Here is a 24,700-nt window from a genome sequence, read left to right as displayed (position 1 = left end):
TTCTTCGAAATCCCAAATCCACAAGGAGAGTCCAATTGTGTCGGTTGCGATGCCTGACCTTTCCAACACTGGACGTGAAGAGCATGCGCCTTCCACCATTTGCACGCCCCCTGCAAGTGCTGGAAGGAGCACCCGCAGTCCAGTTCCTGATAGTCAGATTGAAGATGTCAGTGTTGAAGTACACCAGGATGAGGAGGATATGGGTGTTGCTGGCGCTGGGGAGGAAATTGACAAGGAGGATTCTGATGGTGAGGTGGTTTGTTTAAGTCAGGCACCCGGGGAGACACCTGTTGTCCGTGGGAGGAATAGGGCCGTTGACATGCCTGGTGAAAATACCAAAAAAATCAGCTCTTCGGTGTGGAAGTATTTCACCAGAAATGCGGACAACATTTGTCAAGCCGTGTGTTGCCTTTGTCAAGCTGTAATAAGTAGGGGTAAGGACGTTAACCACCTCGGAACATCCTCCCTTATACGTCACCTGCAGCGCATTCATAATAAGTCAGTGACAAGTTCAAAAACTTTGGGCGACAGCGGAAGCAGTCCACTGACCAGTAAATCCCTTCCTCTTGTAACCAAGCTCACGCAAACCACCCCACCAACTCCCTCAGTGTCAATTTCCTCCTTCCCCAGGAATGCCAATAGTCCTGCAGGCCATGTCACTGGCAATTCTGACGAGTCCTCTCCTGCCTGGGATTCCTCCGATGCATCCTTGCGTGTAACGCCTACTGCTGCTGGCGCTGCTGTTGTTGCTGCTGGGAGTCGATGGTCATCCCAGAGGGGAAGTCGTAAGCCCACTTTTACTACTTCCACCAAGCAATTGACTGTCCAACAGTCCTTTGCGAGGAAGATGAAATATCACAGCAGTCATCCTGTTGCAAAGCGGATAACTGAGGCCTTGACAACTATGTTGGTGTTAGACGTGCATCCGGTATCCGCCGTTAGTTCACAGGGAACTAGACAATTTCTTGAGGCAGTGTGCCCCCGTTACCAAATACCATCTAGGTTCCACTTCTCTAGGCAGGCGATACCGAGAATGTACACGGACATCAGAAAAAGACTCACCAGTGTCCTAAAAAATGCAGTTGTACCCAATGTCCACTTAACCACGGACATGTGGACAAGTGGAGCAGGGCAGGGTCAGGACTATATGACTGTGACAGCCCACTGGGTAGATGTATGGACTCCCGCCGCAAGAACAGCAGCGGCGGCACCAGTAGCAGCATCTCGCAAACGCCAACTCTTTCCTAGGCAGGCTACGCTTTGTATCACCGGTTTCCAGAATACGCACACAGCTGAAAACCTCTTACGGCAACTGAGGAAGATCATCGCGGAATGGCTTACCCCAATTGGACTCTCCTGTGGATTTGTGGCATCGGACAACGCCAGCAATATTGTGTGTGCATTAAATATGGGCAAATTCCAGCACATCCCATGTTTTGCACATACCTTGAATTTGGTGGTGCAGAATTTTTTTAAAAACGACAGGGGCGTGCAAGAGATGCTGTCGGTGGCCAGAAGAATTGCGGGACACTTTCGGCGTACAGGCACCACGTACAGAAGACTGGAGCACCACCAAAAACGCCTGAACCTGCCCTGCCCTGCCATCACCTGAAGCAAGAAGTGGTAACGAGGTGGAATTCAACCCTCTATATGCTTCAGAGGTTGGAGGAGCAGCAAAAGGCCATTCAAGCCTATACAATTGAGCACGATATAGGAGGTGGAATGTACCTGTCTCAAGCGCAGTGGAGAATGATTTCAACGTTGTGCAAGGTTCTGCAACCTTTTGAACTTGCCACACGTGAAGTCAGTTCAGACACTGCCAGCCTGAGTCAGGTCATTCCCCTCATCAGGCTTTTGCAGAAGAAGCTGGAGGCATTGAAGGAGGAGCTAAAAGGGAGCGATTCCGCTAGGCATGTGGGACTTGTGGATGGAGCCCTTAATTCGCTTAACAAGGATTCACGGGTGGTCAATCTGTTGAAATCAGAGCACTACATTTTGGCCACCGTGCTCGATCCTAGATTTAAAAACTTCCTTGGATCTCTCTTTCCGGCAGACACAAGTCTGCTGGGGTTCAAAGACCTGCTGGTGACAAAATTGTCAAGTCAAGCGGAACGCGACCTGTCAACATCTCCTCCTTCACATTCTCCCGCAACTGGGGGTGCGAGGAAAAGGCTCAGAATTCCGAGCCCACCCGCTGGCGGTGATGCAGGGCAGTCTGGAGCGACTGCTGATGCTGACATCTGGTCCGGACTGAAGGACCTGACAACGATTACGGACATGTCGTCTACTGTCACTGCATATGATTCTCTCACCATTGAAAGAATGGTGGAGGATTATATGAGTGACCGCATCCAAGTAGGCACGTCAGACAGTCCGTACTTATACTGGCAGGAAAAAGAGGCAATTTGGAGGCCCTTGCACAAACTGGCTTTATTCTACCTAAGTTGCCCTCCCTCCAGTGTGTACTCCGAAAGAGTGTTTAGTGCCGCCGCTCACCTTGTCAGCAATCTGCGTACGAGGTTACTTCCAGAAAATGTGGAGAAGATGATGTTCATTAAAATGAATTATAATCAATTCCTCCGTGGAGACATTGACCAGCAGCAATTGCCTCCACAAAGTACACAGGGAGCTGAGATGGTGGATTCCAGTGGGGACGAATTGATAATCTGTGAGGAGCGGGATGTACACGGTGATATATCGGAGGATGATGATGAGGTGGACATCTTGCCTCTGTAGAGCCAGTTTGTGCAAGGAGAGATTAATTGCTTCTTTTTTGGTGGGGGTCCAAACCATCCCGTCATTTCAGTCACAGTCGTGTGGCAGACCCTGTCACTGAAATGATGGGTTGGTTAAAGTGTGCATGTCCTGTTTATACAACATAAGGGTGGGTGGGAGGGCCCAAGGACAATTCCATCTTGCACCTCTTTTTTCTTTAATTTTTCTTTGCGTCATGTGCTGTTTGTGGAGTGTTTGTTGGAAGGGCCATCCTGCGTGACACTGCAGTGCCACTCCTAGATGGGCCCGGTGTTTGTGTCGGCCACTAGGGTCGCTTATCTTACTCACACAGCTACCTCATTGCGCCTCTTTTTTTCTTTGCGTCATGTGCTGTTTGGGGAGTGTTTTTTGGAAGGGCCATCCTGCGTGACACTGCAGTGCCACTCCTAGATGGGCCCGGTGTTTGTGTCGGCCACTAGGGTCGCTTATCTTACTCACACAGCTACCTCATTGCGCCTCTTTTTTTCTTTGCGTCATGTGCTGTTTGGGGAGTGTTTTTTGGAAGGGCCATCCTGCGTGACACTGCAGTGCCACTCCTAGATGGGCCCGGTGTTTGTGTCGGCCACTAGGGTCGCTTATCTTACTCACACAGCTACCTCATTGCGCCTCTTTTTTTCTTTGCGTCATGTGCTGTTTGGGGAGGGTTTTTTGGAAGGGCCATCCTGCGTGACACTGCAGTGCCACTCATAGATGGGCCCGGTGTTTGTGTCGGCCACTAGGGTCGCTTATCTTACTCACACAGCTACCTCATTGCGCCTCTTTTTTTCTTTGCGTCATGTGCTGTTTGGGGAGGGTTTTTTGGAAGGGACATCCTGCGTGACACTGCAGTGCCACTCCTAGATGGGCCAGGTGTTTGTGTCGGCCACTAGGGTCGCTTAGCTTAGTCATCCAGCGACCTCTGTGCAAATTTTAGGACTAAAAATAATATTGTGAGGTGTGAGGTATTCAGAATAGACTGAAAATGAGTGTAAATTATGGTTTTTGAGGTTAATAATACTTTGGGATCAAAATGACCCCCAAATTCTATGATTTAAGCTGTTTTTTAGTGTTTTTTGAAAAAAACACCCGAATCCAAAACACACCCGAATCCGACAAAAAAAAATCGGTGAGGTTTTGCCAAAACGCGGTCGAACCCAAAACACGGCCGCGGAACCGAACCCAAAACCAAAACACAAAACCCGAAAAATTTCAAGTGCACATCTCTAATGTTAATTTGTCCCTTTTGGTGTATGTTAGAAAATGTTTCTTTCTTTGCCTGACTTATCTCTTGATTGGCTGCAACACTCTTATTTGTGTTCCGCAAGGTTAGCATGTCTTGCCGGTTACATAAAAAAATACAAATAAATGTACATTCCAGCACATACAGCATGGGCATTGGAAATCGTCTTGCACATGACACATGTTACAATGGCTCTGTGGTCTTACTTTCGGCAGCCATGCTGTATAACCATGGGGACACATCCAATGTCTGTGGCTTTTTACATCACCTCCAGTGGGCGCCTCAATGCAAGTCCTGGTGGCTAAGGGGAACATTTACTAAGCAATGATAAGAGCGGAGAAGTGAGCCAGTGGAGAAGTTGCCCATGGCAACCAATCAGCACTGAAGTAACATCTATAATTTTTATACTATAAAATTATACAGAGCTGCTGATTGGTTGATGGGGCAACTTCTCCACTGGCTCACTTCTCCGCTCTTATCACTGCTTAGTAAATGTCCCCCTAAGACTTTTGCACATTTTCACATAGCCGCTGCATACTTAACCGTAGCTGCAACGGTATCTGCGTACATCTTTGAATCAAGCCCTTAGTACTTTTTCTTTGGAACACAATGATATACAAACACTAAACCCCTTCCTCTTAATACTTCTGAAATTATTTAGTCTTTACAAGTTACTGTTGTCATGTTTAGGAACTGCCATGAAAGCCTGTGGTTTCTGTGGGAAGGATTGCAGCTCATCTGATGGTGCTTTACAGACTGACCTTTCCGTGAATGTGTGTCATTGCTCAGCAATTTACCAGGAGGAGCTGCAGGTATGCGATATGCTTGTATTTACTTCATAATCATTTTCAACATACCCAGAATTGTAGTAAGTAATGTAAGTACTTTATTTGCTGATTCAATAACATGTCAGAAGAAATCATTATTTTTCTCACCATATTTAACAAAAAAAGTAGTTACCTACCAGGTGTATTAGGTTTATATTAAATATGAAGGGGCAAAATGGTGTCATTGTAGCCACACAGAGAACATCTCAGTCACGGATAAGAGGAAATTAGGCCCTGCAGAGGGTAGAATGGTTTTGGCATATTCTTTCTGCATTACTCTCACATTTAGCAGAATTACCTCATATTACACCATGAGCGCCCCATATTACACCCAAAACACCAACATATCATCATCTTCTCAAATTGTACTAGCAATGCCTTCATATTATACCTTCATTGCCTCCGCAGAGTAGCAGTAGTGTTGCTATGATACAGCACTATTGCCCACGTTATCCCAAGATTATCGGTTTAAGCCTGATATTGTTATCATATAGTACCAGTACATCTTCTATATTGCACCAGTATATAACATACTGTATATACAGTATACCAGCAGTTCCCCATACTTAGCTCCCATGTTGTATAAGCATTGCCTTCATAGTATGCTAGCCTTGCCTATATGTTCCAAAATTATGGTGCGTGTATTTTCTTCATACTGTGCACATATACATTTCCCCTATATCATACCACCATTGCTAGCCTACAGTGCACCTTATTACACTAGCCTTATCTCCAGTTTGTGTATCTCATAACATTGCAGGATTAACAATTAAGGAGTACACAGTGAAAAGAGTGGAGAAGTGAGCCAGTGGAGAATTTGCCCATGGCAACCAATCAACTGCTCTGTATAATTTTATATTATGCAAATTATAAATGTTACTTCAATGCTGATTGGTTGCCATGGGCAACTTCTGTACTAGCTCACTTCTCCACTCTTTTTACTGCTTAGTACATTTCCCTTATGATTGAATAGCACCTGATCCCGCAGCCGGCAGCCCACACAGCTGATCTAACTAATCAGGCCTACTGTACATCCCATTTACCTGTGGTCACCCCCACATTTGGAGTATGATATTGTATCAAAATTGTCTCCATATAGTACAATGCTTGCCCTATTTCCACGATCATTGCCCCATATAGTACCGAATGCCTTCACTCTCATAAGTAACTATTAATTTATGTTGAGCTAAGCTAGACTAGGCCAACTAAAGCGGTCACCTATAGCGGCAACATTTCAGGGTCACATAAAATGCTAATGAGTTAAAGAAGTCAAATCCCCTCCTGCCATGGGGATTTAAATGAAACACATCCTACTTCTATGGCTGGCATTAGCGAAGAGGAGGTATGTGTACTGCAGTGTGCTATGAGGCTGCCAGCTGCTGCTCCACTATGTGGCATTATCCTGTAACGTCACAATAAGGATATATCGAAGACCAAACATGTAATCTATGACTGATGTGGAAGGTAAATGTAATTAACAACTGTTGAGATTAATTATAATCCATCTCTTTCTGATATTCTTCAGCTTCTGAAACTCATTGATCTATTTTTTTTTGTATAATATTTGTATTGAGTAAAAGTTAAGCAGTACATGGGAGTTAAATGACACAGGTACTGTATATGCACGGCATGGCAAAGAAACAGTTGTAGTCCACGCAGGGAAACAGAGTGTTGACAATATATATACTAACCACAGTCCAACGCCACAAAACAGAGTCTCATATAAGACAAAACATAAGAAGGAAGAAACATAAGGAAAAGTATTTCACTGATCTATTTTAATGTAAAAGAAAAAGTGTGTACACTGTGTGTATACTTTGACCTATGATATACTTTGACCTTTGGCGCCACCATGGGGGGTTAGGCTGAAGGGGGTTAGGGCTAGCCTGCAGGGAGGGGGGGTTAGGGGTAGGTAACACTGGGGGAGGTTAGGTTTAGGCACTAAGGGGAGAGGGTTAGGGTTAGGCTGCAGGGAAGGGGAGGTTAGCTTTTACGCACCATGGGGGGATGTTAGGGTTAGGCACTAAGACGGAGGTTAGGGTTAGGCTGCAGGAAGGGAGGGTTAGGTGGTAGGGGTGAGGGGATAACATAGTTTCCTTATCATTCCTCTGTCGGGATTTCAAAGATCGGAATGCCTGCGTCAGTATTGTGACCACCAGCATCCCGTCAGCCAGTTAATCATACTGAACTCCCTTAAACAGGCGCTACACAGGGCTGCGTTTCCACAACAGCTGTCAGTAAAAAGGGGTTAGTCATACCCCTACAGCAAGATAAGAAAACACTGTTTAACAGCGTTAAATGGTGCAAATATTCAAAAAGAGATGGAATGGTTAAGTAATCTAAGACCAGTTTAATAAAACAAATATAAATTAAAAATATACACACAATACTTGTATGTTGAAAATCAGCATAAACCATTTACAATAACAATGTTAAGATTCTATAAATGAATAGATAACATATGTGCCACTGTCCTCCTATAGTGGGATAAAAACTGAGATGAGGTCCTGTCCACGATAGGGGAGTAGGATATGATAGCCTGTTCCTAGTATAGTCCCTGGGAGATCCCAAAACTGTACTGGCGGGAAAGGCAGTCGAGTCTATCAAGCAAGCACAGAAATGTTCAGCAATGTATACTTCCCATAGCCACTAGCGGGGTTCCTTATTAGCGGATGGGCATCACACAGAGTCAGGGCTCTTTGGCTTAGAGGCGGTACATGCTGTAACTTAGGTACAACCTGGACCAAGCCTTTGGGATTTTGCAGCTGGGTGAACAAATTCAAATGCCCGACAAGCTGTGATGTCAGGACCGACATATTAATCGCCATATCAGTAATTGTTTTTGCTTACCTGAATCAGCCACTTGGTCGGAGCAACAGCGGTTGGCAAATAGATCTGCCAGGTGTGTACCCAGCCAAACACACAGGCTGTGTATAATAAGGGATCCGGTCTTTAGGTTTATACTGTTTTGGTCAACCACTATTGGTCGACAGTAAGTAGGTCGATATGGTTTCTAGGTCGACAGGGACTCTAGGTCGACATGACAAAAGGACCACATATGTTTTTCACAATTTCCAATTTTTTAAACTTTTTCATACTTTACGATCCACGGGGACTACAATTGGGAACGGTAACCTGTGCCGAACGCGGCGGTAGCGGAGCGAGGCACCTTGCCCGAAGCATGGCGAGCCATGCGAGGGTACACAATGCACTAATTGGGGTTCCCGGTTACCGTACGGAGAAAACGACATAAAAAAAAGTAAAAAAACTAATGTTGACCTTTTCTCATGTCGACCTAGTACATGGCGACCTAGAGTCCCTGTCGACCTAGAAACAATGTCGACCTACTTACTGTCAACCAATAGTGGTCAACCTAGACACTGTCAACCTAAGTCTAATCTACCTAACATACCACACACTAATAATAAGCCAGATTCACTAATATGTAGATATCAATATAGCTACATTTGTACTGGTAACAATTGTAACTTAGGACTGATCTCTGTTTTAGACCACAGTTAAGAACACAACTGAAAACAGAAAATTTACGTGTGTGGAATGTGGAAAAGCGTTTAAGTTTAAACATCATTTGAAAGAGCACATTCGCATACACAGTGGTGAGTAAACATCATGCGCTTTTCCAGAAACGTATAACTGTCATTATTTACTGGGAATTATTAACATACAAACAATAAGAATTCGTTTTACTTAATTTCCATTACTTCTGTGTCCGAGGATGCAGTATGGCCATAATGAAATAGATAAGAACCACATGAAGAATTTTGGGGGTTGAAGATTAGCAATGAAACAGTTGATTATAGATCATTTTCCACATATATACAGCATACTTGCCTACCTGACCCTCTCCATGAGGGAGAAAATACTCTGTTCCTGGACTTTCCTGCTAATGTATGATTGCCATCACCTGTGGTGAAACACCTTTCTTATCAATTACCTAGCTCACCACAGGTGATGGCAATCAGACATTACCAGGAAAGTCCAGGAACAGAGCATTTTCTCCCTCATGGAGAGGGTCAGGTAGGCAAGTATGATATACAGCACTACTGAAAGTCTGACTAATACAGTATCTGATGTATGTGATACCCAGTTCATCATTCACACCCAACTATCTCAGACCAATACAATAGTTCACTAAAGTACAAGCTGTTTTATATACTTATCATAACAACACAGCATGGCCATTTAACAGAGTATAAGTGACCCCCCACCTCCCAAAATTAGCATGCAAAATGGCAAGCAAAAAAATAAATTCAAGGAAATATATGTATTACCTGGCATCCTGCTGGATTCACAACAGGTACAGAAGGTAAAGGGGGGTAGGGGGGGGGGGGGTTGTAGCCAAGGAGGCAGAGCTCTATGTGGGCATGCATCTCTCCCCTTTCAACAATCTCTTGTCATAGCTTAACAATGGAAATTAGCAAACTGTCTTTAGGGGAAAGAGAAAATATATTAACACCTAAGAGATTTAGGGGTCTATTTACTAAGCCTTGGATGGAGATAAATCCAACGGAAATAAAGTCCCAGCCACTCGGCTCCTAACTGCCATGTCACAGGAAGGTTTTGAAAAATGACAGTTAGGAGCCAATTGGCTGGGACTTTATCTCCTGCGACTTTATCTCCATCCAAATCTTAGTAAATAGACCCCTTACTCTGTGTAGAATGATGCAGCAAAGTTTTGAAAGAGAAGATTGAAAGCCTCCTGATATTTCACAAAGCTGCTGTTTTGCACACATATAGCTAATCCTATGGTGGTGTGTTTCCACTAAATAGCCTGAGAATCTTTTTCCATGATATCCATATCTTATTTAGTTCACCTAAATTGTTGGTGCACTTTGGGCATTATGAGGCTAATTCGGAGTCATACGCAAAGTGTCTGCAGAAGCCTGATTTATTATGTTAGGCTAATGTGAGTTTCTTTATGGCTAATGCCAGAATCCGAGTGGCTTCAGTCAGGAGGCTACTCCACTCACTGCTTTTATAGCTGCAACTGTTATCATTACTATACACACTTGCATCAGCTCCATGCTAGTGCAGAGTTGTGCGAGTTTTGGTTCTAATTTCATCGTTGTGTTTCAGTTTAATTTTTGCAAAACCACTCTCAAGTGTGTTGGTTCGGAATTCGGAGTTAAAATCCGAAACTTGGGTTTTAGATTTCTTGAAAATTTATAAAAACAGCTAAAATCATGTACATCTCTAGCTTGGTGTAGCAGCTCTATCTGAAACAGGCAGACTCAGAATAGCAGGGAATATTGACACCTTCCAGTTCCCGATCCAAACTGCTTATTGCACAGAAAGTCAAATATGGCAAAGTTTCACCTGACGTAGAATAGGATGGAGATATATAAATCTATACATTCACATCTGTGCATGCGCTGTATTTGCATCCATTCACAAAGATCTGTCTGACTCAGAATCAGTCCGTATATGGTGAAATTATTTAACATTTGTATATTTTATATTTCTAAAACAGCATCACATAAAACATATCCATTCATTATTTTTTACATGTGAACCAAACTATACCTAAGCAAAATGAGCACATCAGTGATTTGTGCCCCCTGTCTATTCAGGTGAGAAACCATATGAATGTTCCAAGTGCAAAAGAAGATTCTCCCACTCCGGATCATACAGTTCCCACCTAAACAACAGGAAGTGCTTTCCCTGTAAAGACACAGTCCCCCCATTGGTGCATTCCTGCTCTTTCTCAGGAGGAAGTGGCTACAAAGAAAAATATGGTGATCCAGTCAATCTGCATCCCTCCCTTGAGAACCTTAGCAAGGATTGGCTAATATACAGTCCAGTTGCTGAATCTTTCACAATGTCACATGTTGCTCGGTGTAGTCATGAATTTAATGTGTCACCTAGATCAGCTGAGAACATATCTGTTGACATGGCTCTAAGTCCATCTCTGAAAGATCCTCTAGCTCTTTACCATTTTAACAAGGATTGGTGGAGCAATTTGCATCGCATTCAGATTGGTGCCAGTGGATGGTCAGAAGGTGATCTCAGACAGATAGAGTGGGCCTCTCTAATGAAACCAGGAGTTGTACACCAGGGATCCGATACCACTCAGTCTGAAAGGTACCATCCAGAAACACTTCTCCTAAGTCAGCACTATCAAAGTGTTGTTATGGGAGAGAACTCAATGACTTCAGCCTCATACCATAAAGAGATGTCTAAGAAGTACGTACCAAAGTTGGAATGCTCTGACTACAAGCTTGAAGCCTCAGAGTGCTGTTTTTTACCGCAGCATTGTGATTTAAAAGAACAAATCAACTCAAATGCCAAATTACTTATTCACACCCCAACTATCACTGTCCTAAACGAGCCACAGCTTGAGCCATTGGACTTGTCTGTTCCAAAAGCCAGCAACATTTCCCATGTGAAGACAACTTTAAGTGAAGAATCCCAGAAGGATGTAACTTACACATTTAAAAGTCCCCGGCCAGATTCACTCCCAATGTCAAACTATACATACCCACACAATGAGTCCCTCAATCTGTCATGCTTTCTGCCTAATGTACTACAAAGCTTCTTTCAGAGTCGCTATCCATTTCTGCATATGAACCATAGTCTTAGTGGTCTCCCATATTGCCCCTGCATAAACTGCATTTATGAAAACAAGACAACAAATATATCAAGAACAAGCAAAGACTGTAGAGTGATGGTAAGTTAGTAGTTTGTGCTGTTTAACTATTCTGTTACACAAATATTTTTTCTCCATGCATGATGCAAGTAATTATATGGTTCACAAAGGAAAATGTGATCATGCAATGATGACTAGGACACGAATAAACTACAGGTTGAGTATCCCTTATCCAAAATGCTTGGGACCAGAGGTATTTTGGATATCGGATTTTTCCGTATTTTGGAATAATTGCATACCATAATGAGATATCATGACGATGGGACCTAAATCTAAGCACAGAATGCATTTATGTTTCATATACACCTTATACACACAGCCTGGAAGTCATTTTAGCCAATATTTTTTTATAACTTTGTACATTAAACAAAGTGTGTGTACATTCACACAATTCATTTATGTTTCATATAGACCTTATACACACAGCCTGAAGGTCATTTAATACAATATTTTTAATAACTTTGTGTATTAAACAAAGTTTGTGTACATTGAGTCATCAAAAAACAAAGGTTTCACTATCTCACTCTCATTTAAAAAAGTCTGTATTTCGGAATATTTGGATATGGGATACTCAACCTGTAATAGATCACTTATCATGTCAGGGGCACACTCAGGTGGGGCTCTAGTTGCCCATAAACACATTCTGTGCTTGAATTACCACCTTTTATCAGGAATATTCCCTCTTTTTTCACTGCTGTAAAATAATTACTTCAGCACTAACAGACTGCGGCTGGACCTCCCTTCCTCAGTGAGCAACACACTGCCATAGAGAAGGCAACACGTGGGTCGTTTATTTCGCACAACACAGTGAGGGACGCATGAGTGTTTCTCCTCCATATCTGCCTCCAGCATTCCTCTTCTCCTAACTGCTCTACCTATGTCTGTGGCCTGAAGATCCTGCTTTTATATATTTATGTATTTATTAAGGTTTTATAATTAAAAACAGTTACAGCATAAGGGCTGTTTCATACTACCCGGTTTTCACTGGATGGCAAAAGGCCGGACAAACTCTGCGCAGCAGCAGCGGCGGCAGCTAAAAAAACCATTGTGTGTGAAAGCTCCTATTCACACACATGGTTCTCTGCCTACAAAGACGGCACGGCCCCGACACAGCAGCCAGACCTTTCAGTGGAAATTTCCGGTTGCAACCCGGCAGCCGGGCCAGGGCCGTACTGTGTGAAAGGAGCAGTGTGTGTTTTCATATACTGTATCACTGAAAACACTGCAAGGCAAAAAGCCGATCAGCTTTTTGCCGGCCGGTGAAAACCGGCTAGTGTGAAACAGCCCTAAGTGTAAAGAGATGAAAAATGTCAGAAAAGTACCAAGGGTAATACAGATAATTGTATAGAGATGTGGATGAGCAATTTCAACTATGAGTTGCAGCAAGGTGAATACAAAAGGAAAGGTAACAGCTCCAAACTAAAGCACGTATCTGAAGAATCCATAAATGCCATTTCAAAGCACGTAAAACAAGTCGAAATAAAAAAAATGGGGGAGAAGGAGGGGGGAAGGGGACACAGAGGGATAAAGTGGAAAAGATAGAAAGGCAAAAAGAAAGACAGATAGAAAGACAGAAAGAGGTCTAGTCCGGGTCTGCATTAAGGTCCAAGGGAGGATTAATGAAAATTCCCAGGAAACGACAATGATAGGAGGGTAAATTTGGTAACATTACAGTAAGAAGTCGTTATTATAATTTCACTGGTTCCCAGACTGGTTGGTAGCCGCAGTGCCTACTGTATTTGCAGGCTTCACATTGCTTGTTTTTTTGTACACATCCTGAAAGGACCTCAGATGGATGGTCCCTTTATATGGGAAAGGGCATTTATTTTATAGGCATGGTTCTACCAATTTAATAATTATATTTTGAAAAAACAAGAAATATTTAGGAGAAAAATATAAAAGTAGTAATTAAAAAAAAGGATTAATTCCAAAATTGATAGGAAGACTTTGTAGGGGTTTGAAGTCACTTCTTATTTTTTTGGGCATATGCATTCCCCCCTTGACCAGTAATCCACTATTGGTCATGCAACTCGTCTGCATGGAGGGTCTTCCTAAAAGCGCAACGTGGTCAATCCTCTTTGTATGAATTCAGATAGCATAAAGGCCCTCATTCAGGTGCAGTCGGTCCTGCACCCCATGCCGTAAAGTGCCAGTGTTCAGTAATTTGAGCATGTGCAGGACCCTTTCTGCGCGCGTATAAACGGGTCCTGCGACGCAGGGCGCAGGGGGGTGACCATGTAATCCATTAGTGAAAATGGAGGCGTATCGCTGCCATGTAGGGGGAGGACAGAGGCCAAAGTTCTCTGTAGAGAATATTACTTTCATTAGCTGACACTGTCACTGCTAGGAGCATATTTATTAATTAACGTGACTCAGCGCCTAGAATTATAATTTGTTATCACTGCTTATCGTGGCAATAAGAGATTAAGGATTGCCCAAATGTAACAAAAGACCAAGTACAAGGGTGATGTGTAAAGGTGCACTGGTCACTAGTGCACTCACTTCACTTCCAATTTTGGGACCCAGCCACGCTCAGAGGCGGATTGGCCATAGGGTTCACAGGGAAGATTCCCGGTGGGCCGACGCAACTGTGGGGCCTGTTTTGTTTGAGGACATGTGGTCCTTTTTATAGACATAATGAATAACATCATAAATATGAAAATTACTTTGCCACTTAGCCTGTGATTGCAGATGATCTAGTGTATGCTCTGTCTGCCTGCTTGGCTGACATATAAGATTGAGTGAATAGTGATTGGGATACGGTTGGTGTAATAAGCAAGAAAATATATATTTCTAAAGAATGATATAGTTTCCTAAATTGAAGGTGTATCATATAATGTGCTCATAATATTTAATTTTATTTCTTTTTAACTTCCCCATTGATGTTGTACATGCCCACTATCTGGAAAGTTTTGGGGGGAAGGTGCTGCTGCCATGGCCCATGGCTAGACCTTACACCTCTGGTGCTGCCCATGTAGGGCCACTAGTACAAATTTTTCCAGGGCCGCTTTTTGTTCCCAATCCGCCCCTGGCCACGCTACTGCACATGTGAGAGCATCAGACTACGCATGTGCAGGCACTCATTGCCTATGGATCCCTCTCACCGTAAATATAGCAGAGTGTATGTAATAGTAACATAGTAAACATAGTAACATAGTATCTGAGGTTGAAAAAAGACAATTGTCCATCGAGTTCAACCTATTTGTGGTCTCCTATGCATGATGATTTGACTAAAATTTCTGACTGATGCTGCTGTCAGCCGTTACATTTTATCCCTATTTATAGTAACTATAATGCATGACTATGCACCATACCCCTTGATATCCTTATCCATTAGGAATTTATCTAACCCATTCTTAAAGGTGTTGACAGATTCCGCCATTACAACTCCCTAGGGCAGGGAATTCCAAACATGTATTGTCCTTACCGTGAAAAAGCCTTTACGCCGTATTGTGCGGAATCTCCTCTCTTCTAACCTGAGCGAGTGTCCACGAGTCCTCTGTGTTGATCTAACCAGAAACAGGTCCCGCGCAAGCTCTGTGTATTGTCCCCTTATATATTTGTAGATGTTGATCATATCCCCTCTTAGTCTCCGCTTTTCCAATGTAAACATGCCTAGTCTTTCAAGCCTTTCCTTGTATTCCATCGTCTCCATGCCCTTAATTAGTTTGGTCGCCCTCCTCTGTACCTTTTCAAGCTCCAGGATATCCTTTTTGTAGTACGGTGCCCAGAATTGTACACAGTATTCAAGGTGTGGCCTCACTAGTGATTTATATAACGGGAGTATAATACTCTCGTCCCTAGCATCAATACCCCGTTTTATGCATGCTAATATCTTATTAGCCTTCTTTGCTGCAGTCCTACTTTGGGTACTACTGCTCAGCTTGCTATCTATGAGGACACCTAAGTCCTTTTCCAGTACAGAATCCCCTAATTTTACCCCATTTAGTAGGTAGGTGTAATTTATGTTCTTGTTACCACAGTGCAATACCTTACACTTGTCTGTATTGAAGCGCATTCTCCATTTGGCTGCCCGTGCTTCTAATTTAACTCGTTCTGAAGTGACTCATCATCCTCCTCCGTATTTATAGCCTTACACAATTTGGTATCATCTGCAAAAATTGACACCATGCTCTCTATACCTTCTGTTAGGTTGTTAATGAAAATATTGAACAATAGCGGTCCTAATACTGAGCCTTGCGGCACACCACTTAGCACTTCAGTCCAAGTTGAAAAAGATCCATTAACCACAACGCGCTGCTTCCTATTATCTAACCAGTTTTTGACCCAAGTGCATATTGTGCTTCCTAGCCCTGATTCTTGTAGCTTGTAGATAAGTCTCATGTGTGGTACAGTATCGAACGCTTTGGCAAAGTCTAAAAAGATTACATCCACGTCTTTACCCTGATCTAGGTTTGCGCTTACTGTTTCATAAAAGCCAAGTAAGTTGGTTTGACAGGATCTGTCCTTCATAAACCCATGTTGATTCCTTTTAATGACCTTATTGGTTTCAAGGAACTTCTGAATACTATCTCTTAGAATACCTTCCAATACTTTCCCCACTATAGATGTAAGACTAACTGGTCTATAATTACCTGGTTCAGCTTTACTTCCCTTTTTGAATATAGGCACTACTTCCGCTATACGCCAGTCTTTGGGAACCATACCTGATATAACTGAATCCTTAAAGATCAAAGATAGCGGTTTTGCCAGTTCAGAGTGAAGCTCCATTAGAACCCTTGGATGAATACCATCGGGCCCTGGTGATTTATTAATCTTTAAATGTTTTAATCGGTCACAGACTACTTCCTCGCTTAAATAAGTACCTATCAGTGTGATATTCTCATTATTGAGATTGTTCGTTAGTCCCTGAATTGGGTCCTCACGAGTGAATACTGTTGAAAAAAACTCATTTAGTGTGTCCGCTATGTCATTATCATTTTTGCTTAAGACTCCCAACTTGTATTTTAAAGGGCCTATACTCTCCTTCTTTAATCTCTTGCTATTAATGTATTTAAAGAATTTTTTGGGATTCGCTTTGCTTTCCTTTGCTACTAGTTTTTCAGTTTCTACTTTAGCCGCTCTTATTTCCTTTTTGCAAATTTTGTTACATTCCTTATAGTGCTGAAATGACTCTGCTTCCCCGTCAGATTTGTATTTTTTAAATGCTCGCTTTTTGTTGCCCATAAGTTCCTTAATCTTTTTGTTAAGCCACATCGGTTTATGATTTTTATTCCTTTTTTTGCTACTCATAGGAATACATTTGAGTGTATTTTTAGCTAGCAGGAATTTTAGTACCTCCCATTTCTCCGTAGTATTTTTTCCTAAAAACAAACCTTCCCATTCAATATCCCTGAAAAATACCCTCATCTTTTCAAAATTTGCTTTGCTAAAGTTTAAAGTCCTAGTTGAGCCAGTATAGGGCTGTTTATAGAAACTGATATTGAATGTGACCATATTGTGGTCGCTGTTTCCTATGGGTTCCCCTACTATAATACCTGATACCAAATCCCCATTGTTTGTTAATACCAGGTCTAAGATTGCATTGTACCTAGTTGGTTCCTCAATTAGTTGGACTAAGTAGTTATCATTAAGTGTGTTTAAAAACATATTGCCCCTAGCAGTATCACATGAATCGTTTTTCCAGTTTATCTCTGGATAGTTAAAATCTCCCATCACTACTATGTCTCCTACTCAATTTGCTTTAGTAACAATTCCTCATCAGATGCGTTGATACCAGGCGGCCTATAGCATACACCCAATACTAACTTTTTTATTCCTTTTTCTCCGCATGCAATTTCTACCCATAATGTCTCGACAGTGTCTACAGTCCCCTCCTGAATATCTTCCCATATATTGGGTTTGCTTGAAAACGTGTGTCTCGGGGGGTATCCTGCAAATATCTTCTGATACAGAGGCTCCATAGTAACATCTGCTAGTCATCTTATGCTATTATCTGCACAGACAGATATTCTACTATGTAATTCTTTTTAATATCAGAAAGCACATAGGTTATAACTACAGAACTATGTTGGCAGACATGCACTCAGATGTGATAAGTAACTCCTAAAATTTTTGTCTTCAAGAATATCACAGAGGAGGAGAAAAAATGCACCAATTCACCCCGAAAAAAGTCAAATAAGTCAGAAAATGGATTATATGTGTGTGATCAGTGCAATAAACACTTCCAGAAAAGCAGCTCCCTTTTACGGCACAAATATGAGCATACAGGTAATAGTGTTTCCACTTTGAACATTTTTATCAACAGAGCTGAGCTTGAAAAATGTCACTAAGGAAAAGGTGAAGTTCCGTGTAATACTGTATGTTCCGTGTAATACTGTGTGTGATCTTACATATGTCATGCACACAGAAACTTTCAGGGCTTCCCAGACAGATTTGCTAGCCTTTATGAAGCTAACCAGGGCAGATGTGTCGCTGGTACAATTTATTATATGCAAGAGAGTTGTTAATCAACCATGAACTACTGACTATGTAGGCATCAGGGGTAATACATTTAATTTGCTGCTGTCGGGATTCCGGCATTCAGGAAACCGACGGCCGGAATCCCGACAGCCAGCCATCGGTAAATCATACTGAACCCCATCACAGTGGCGCACCCAGGGGGGGGGTTCCGAGTACCCAGAAACCCCCCTCCACTAAAAAAAAAAAAAATTTTTTTTTTTTTTTTTTTTTTTTTTAGCTGCATGAGTGTTATTAATGACTGTCTAGCGTCCTCTGCAGCCTGCTGTCTTCCTGGTGGCACTTGCAAGTACAATAAAAGTCTACTTTATTTTAATTATAGTACATATATATCCATGTGCATACATATATACACATGTATATACATACATACATACATATAAACACACACACACAAATATGATATATATATATACATGTGTATATATATATGTGTACTGTATGTGTGTGTACATATATATATATATATATATATATATATATATATATATATATATATATAGAGTATGTGGACATCCGCACAAAGCTGTATCAGTAGGAGACAACACGGTGGTGCTCAACTCCAAGGAATTTCGGGTTCCTGATAATAGTCTTTTGAAAAAAGAGGGCACTCACCAAGATTTCATAAAAGAAGGTCAGAAGGTCATTTATTCATACATCCACAAGTCGACGTTTCGATCACTTCCAAGTGATCTTTGTCAAGACAGCAAAACAGTGTTGTTTGGTGACAGAGCATACTGCTTCTGGTGCTCTGTCACCAAACAACACTGTTTTGCTGTCTTGACAAAGATCACTTGGAAGTGATCGAAACGTCGACTTGTGGATGTATGAATAAATGACCTTCTGACCTTCTTTTATGAAATCTTGGTGAGTGCCCTCTTTTTTCAAAAGACTATATATATATATATGTATGCATGTTTAATATGTTATGTATATGTATATATGTATGTGTGTGTGTATGTATATATATATATATATATGTGTGTAGATATATGTATGTATGTATATATATATATATATATATATATATATATATAAATACACACACACACACACACACACACAGACACACTAGTTTTACGGACCCAGCATATACTGGGTCACCTCAGTCCCCACCCCCGTGATTGGCTCCGCCCAGTTCTGAAAACCCCCCCATGCAAATCCTGCGTTTGCCACTGCATCAGGGCAGCTTTAGAAAGCCAGCGATAGAGCCACAGGCTTTGTGGCCAAGCTCATGCAGTATAGTTTGCATGTGCCTGGCCAGGTTAAGCTGCTGCCAGTATTACAATCTTGCATTGTAATACATAGCCTATGAGATCATCACCACACAGGGGAAATTACCATTATACATAAAATTACTCATTACTTCCACTGTATACATTAAACCTGCAAGTACTGTAAATTTGATTATCGCATGTCACTTCTGCCTTAAACACTACTACCCTCTTTAGTTACTCACTACCCCATCTGGTAGATTCTCACACAGCCTTCAGTCTTTCAAGAACTCTCTCAAAAGCCACCTCTTCTTCATAGCATATTCTACCCCACCTAATACTAATCCCTCTGCTCCCTACCATCCCGATTGTCTAGCTCCTAGTGGCCCAGATTTATCAAGCCTTGGAGAGTGATAAATAGCACAGTGATAAAGTAGCAATCTATCAGTGTCTAATGGTGGGTACACACTGATAGATATATCTGCAGATCAATTGATCTGCAGATATATCTATGAACGGATCTGGCAGTGTGCTGTGCATACACACGGCCCAATCTGTCGGGGACTGACGTCAAGAACTGGGCGGGCGTGTACACATGCCCGTCCAGTTCAGCTGTCAATCATCGTCAGCTGCCGCAGCTTGTGTGCGGGCGGTCGGCTGGTCGCCCGTACACACACAGCGATGCGCCAATATATCGGTAGATATATTGGCCGTCGGCTGTGCTGCAGGGCCGACGCGATATTTCTGTGAACAACGGAGTTCACAGACATATCGCCCGTTCACACTGGCCGACGGACCCGCGATATATCGGCCGTTTAATAGAATGGCTGATTTATCGGCCAGTGTGTACGGGCCTTTACTGTCATTTTTCAAACACAGCCTATAATATGGCAGGTAGGAGTTGGTTGGTTGGTACTTCATCACCATGCAATTTATCACTCTTCAAGGCTTGATAAATCTGGTCCGTCTGAGCTTTTACCCACTCCCTCTAGATTGTAAATTATCTGATGTCTCTAACTTCTCTGTCAACCTCATATGTCTTTGTTCTGCTTCTGTGTAAGATCATATTTTGTATGACCTGTTATACCGATTCTGCTGAAACTTGTGGCACCTTTTACATACGTGTTGATGATCATTGTTACAGTATTTCTTGGACATACATTGTATGACAATACATTAACCTCAGTTCTCCAGGAACAGCTGTATAGATCGGTAGCTGTTTATCTTTTGAATGTTACTATTGAGACCCCGGCTGGGTTTGGGGAAAGTAATTGGTGCATTGGTGATTGGTGACATCCCCTTTGCAGGGAACAGGGTTACATGGCCAAATCTTTGCTACATTCCATATACCATATATATATATACAATACATAAATCAAATCAGTATGTTTATACAATTTATACAGTATTTATACAATACAACATTATTTGTTATGTTGGCAGCAGAGGTGAAAGTATGGTGTTACCGGTCGGTACGGCGTACCGTTAAGAGATTGGCAACTGCTGTGAACACTTTTGTATAGAACCCACAGAAAAACAGGCTGCTGGTTGACTGTGAACGGCTGTTCCTCAGCCAACCATTGGCCTGTTACCATGGTAACGGCCGCTGGCAAGGTAGGGAAGTAGTGTTGTTCCCGGCTTTGCCTGTCCTCCGCGCCCGGCGTGCTAACTTCTTCCCCCACTGCTCATGCTATGCTTTCCGGCTCTTCATGGTGGTGGTTACTGGGTCCCTTGTGTGTGATCCTCACAGCTCCGGAGCTGCCACAGAGGATTTGTCTGTGCTCCTGCTGCTGCTCCCCCCAGTTCACGCCCAGTGTTCATACCCTCCAACATTTTACACATAAAAATCGGTACAAATTGAAGAGGGGGCTTGGCTATACTTTAAATTGAACTTTGGAAAGCCAAAAATTGGTACAGACCATAAAAAAAGATACTGTACCTGCCAAAAAGGTACAGTTGGAGGGTATGCCAGTGTTGCAGGTGAGTGCCTGCGCCTCTTCACATAGTGTTCCCCTTGTGTGGTGCCGTGATCCCCGCTGTCTCCTACTCTCCCCCCTGTGTCCCCCACTTTCCCTTCTGTGGTCTAATCTTCCCTCTGTTGCCCCACTCTCCCCGCTGTGTCCCCTACTCTTCCCTCTGTGGTCCCACTTTGCTCCCTGTGGCCCCACTCTCCCCCCTGTGGCCCCACTCTCCCCCCTGTGGCCCCACTCCCCACTTGTGGACCCAATTCTCCCCACTGTGGCCCCAATCTTCTCTCTGTGGCCCCACTCTCCCTGCTGTGGCCCCATCTCTCCCCTCTGTGGCCCCACTATGCTCCCTGTGTCCCCCACTCTCCCCCCTGTGGCCCAGTTCTCCCCACTGCGGCCCCACTAAGCCACCTGTGTCCCCCACTCTCCCCCCTGTGGCCCCACTCTCCCCCTGTGGCTTCACTCTCCCCCCTGTGGCTCCTCTCTCCCCACTGTGTCCCCCACTTTCACCCTGTGTCCCTCATTCTCCCCCCCTGTGTCCCCCACTCACCCCTGTGTGCCCCAATCTTCCCTCTGTGGTTCCACGCTCCCCTCTGTGGCCCCAATCCCCCTCCTGTGTCCCCTACTCTCCCCACCATGTCCCCTACTCTCCCTACTGTGGCCCCACTCTAACCCTTTTCTGTTTTCTTAATATATGTATGAGGAGGGGGGAATGGGGGTACCGGCGACCTGTGTTGTTAAAAGGTGAAATTTATGAGCCAAAAAATATATAAGAATATAAACAAGTTTTAATAGTATATAAAAGTGAGATATATCTATAGCACAAATAAAAGCATATAAAATCTCAATAAAAGGTAGGAGATTCGACTTAACTTAAAAATAGGCAGGGGGTCAGTGCAGGAACCCAACGCGTTTCGTCACATCAGACTTCTTCAACCCTTTGAAGAAGTCTGATGTGACGAAACGCGTTGGGTTCCCTGCACTGACCCCCTGCCTATTTTTAAGTTAAGTCGAATCTCCTACCTTTTATTGAGATTTTATATGCTTTTATTTGTGCTATAGATATTATATCTCACTTTTATATACTATTAAAACTTGTTTATATTCTTATATATTTTTTGGCTCATAAATTTCACCTTTTAACAACACAGGTCGCTGGTACCCCCATTCGCCCCTTTTCAATACCTTTTAGCATTACTGTACCAGCATTGCTTTTTTAGGGGTTGGCAGACACCTTTAACAAGGTTGTGTGTGTTTTTTAACAGCATCTTTTAGTGACTTTTATACTTTCTACTGAGATCCCATCCCACAAGTGGCGCTGTATATATTTTTCTCTATACATATGTATGAGGAGCTCTGCTGTCTGGCATGACGTGTATAAGGAGCTCAGCTGTCTGGCGTAACGTGTATAAGGGGCTCTGTTATCTGGCGTAATGCATTTAAGGGGCTTTGCTGTCTAGTGTAACGTGTATAAGGGGCTCTGTTTTGTGGAGTAGCAAGTATAAGGGGCTCTGCTGTGCAGTGTAATGTGAATAACGGGCACTATTGTAGATGTGCTATATGGAATAGAAAGGAATGTTCCCAGAGTGACGAGAAATGGATGGCATGTCATGTTGACACGCCACCATTTTCTGTGGTCACGCCCCTTATGGCACATGGCCATGCCCATTTTTTTGGCGCGTGCCTTCAGCGTGCGCACACAGTACCACTAAGAATTTTCTTCTACTTGCACCACTGGCTGACAGACATACATAAGATAAAAGAAATGTGATAATATAATGGTATAAGGATAAATTTGATGCTACTTCTGTTCTCCCACCCGAACACAAGCAAATGCTCAGATCCTGGCCTATTTATATAACACAGGAACACTGTCAGGTGGGATTTATATAGTTTGTGTCAGTTTTATACCTAGGTCATTTTCTTTATAACACATGAGTAATGGGAACGTTAATTTGTCACATAGGACCACTGTCAGACTGGGGCATGAATGGACTACCAGGGAATGCAGTGTTAGGCGTCCACGCTTAATAGATGTGGCCAGCCACCGAAGAGTGACTTGGTTGCAAGTTCAGCTACAAGTGGCAAATTTCTACATTCCTTACAGGGAGCATCTCTCAAGCAATGGGTGAGGGAGCCAACTCGCAAAGACTCAATATTAGATTTAATTCTAACAAATGGTGACAGGATATCCGACATATATGTGGGTGAGCACCTGGGATCCAGTGATCATCAAGTAGTGTGGTTTAGTATAAAGACAGGATCCAACTCCTGTCACACAAAAACAAAGGTGTTGGATTTTAGAAATGCTGACTTTGCAAAAATGGGGAGATGTTTAAGTGATTCATTGGCAGACTGGAGGAACTTGGAAAACATGACAAAACACGTTGGGCATGGCTTACCTCCGTGGACGATTCACCGTCACCCGCTGAGCAACAGAGCTGGTGGCAAGCTCCGATAAAATACAGCATTTTTGGACACTGCTGTGCTGATATGGCTGTTACTGGAGAATCGGCTAAGTGTGCTGTGTTAAACTGACATGTATGTGGATATTTTATTATTGGCAAAATTATCCTGATATATTATTCACAGGTGCGCTCTCCTTATTTTAATACTGTTTTAAAAATCTTCATCTCTTGGCTGGAGTGGATGAGCTGGCACTACATGTACTAATACAAATCTGGACACTGTTAGTGTGTGCGCGGTCTTTACCTTTGACTTTATATATATATATATATATATATATATATATATATATAGCAATAGGAAAACTGGTGCCAAAGTGTCTTATCAACACCCAATTTTTTTAACAAAGAGTTTACAAGTGGCTTACGCACCTAAAAACAATTGATGATAACATGTTCCATCTTAAAAAATGTATTCAAACAAAATATCAAAATCGTTACAGAGGAGATGTGTTGTTCCACATTCGTAGCAATATGATTTTTAGCATTGAAAACAATTGTAGGTGATCCACAATATTCTCCTCCTTCTCAATGCTGATTCAGAGATAACATCACAATACAGATAGATATATATATATATATATATATATATAAAAATAACGTCACCATTTCAGGGATGTTCTGGTTCAGTGCGTATGTTTGAATGAAGACAGAAGCTAATATGATTTCTCTTACGTCCTAGAGGATGCTGGGGACTCCGTAAGGACCATGGGGATAGACGGGCTCCGCAGGAGACATGGGCACTTTAAGAAAGACTTTAGGAATGGGTGTGCACTGGCTCCTCCCTCTATGCCCCTCCTCCAGACCTCAGTTTACTACTGTGCCCAGAGGAGACTGGGTGCATTACAGGGAGCTCTCCTGAGTTTCCTGTCAGAAAGTATTTTGTTAGGTTTTTTATTTTCAGGGAGCACTGCTGGCAACAGACTCCCTGCATCGAGGGACTGAGGAGAGAGAAGCAGACCTACTTCTGTGAGTTTCAAGGCTCTGCTTCTTAGGCTACTGGACACCATTAGCTCCAGAGGGAGTCGGAACACAGGTCTCACCCTGGAGTTCGTCCCGGAGCCGCGCCGCCGTCCTCCTCACAGA

At 42.8% G+C, this 24,700-nt stretch overlaps 1 protein-coding gene across 1 annotated transcript in view; it reads left to right on the top strand.

The window, feature by feature from the left end:
- The window catches only part of LOC135010548 (zinc finger E-box-binding homeobox 1-like), a 154,172-nt gene that overhangs the window by 122,005 nt on the left and 7,467 nt on the right, over positions 1-24,700 (top strand). The window contains exons 3-6 of the mRNA XM_063952392.1: positions 4,685-4,806; positions 8,333-8,438; positions 10,413-11,509; positions 17,575-17,719. Coding sequence (XP_063808462.1) covers positions 4,685-4,806; positions 8,333-8,438; positions 10,413-11,509; positions 17,575-17,719 — 1,470 coding nt within the window. The remainder of the gene's footprint in view (positions 1-4,684; positions 4,807-8,332; positions 8,439-10,412; positions 11,510-17,574; positions 17,720-24,700) is intronic.

Source organism: Pseudophryne corroboree, chromosome 2 (genome assembly GCF_028390025.1).
Source record: "Pseudophryne corroboree isolate aPseCor3 chromosome 2, aPseCor3.hap2, whole genome shotgun sequence".
Classification (NCBI taxonomy): Eukaryota; Metazoa; Chordata; class Amphibia; order Anura; family Myobatrachidae; genus Pseudophryne; species Pseudophryne corroboree.
Note: the sequence above shows the minus strand (reverse complement) of the source record. Positions and strands in the feature narration are given on the sequence as shown.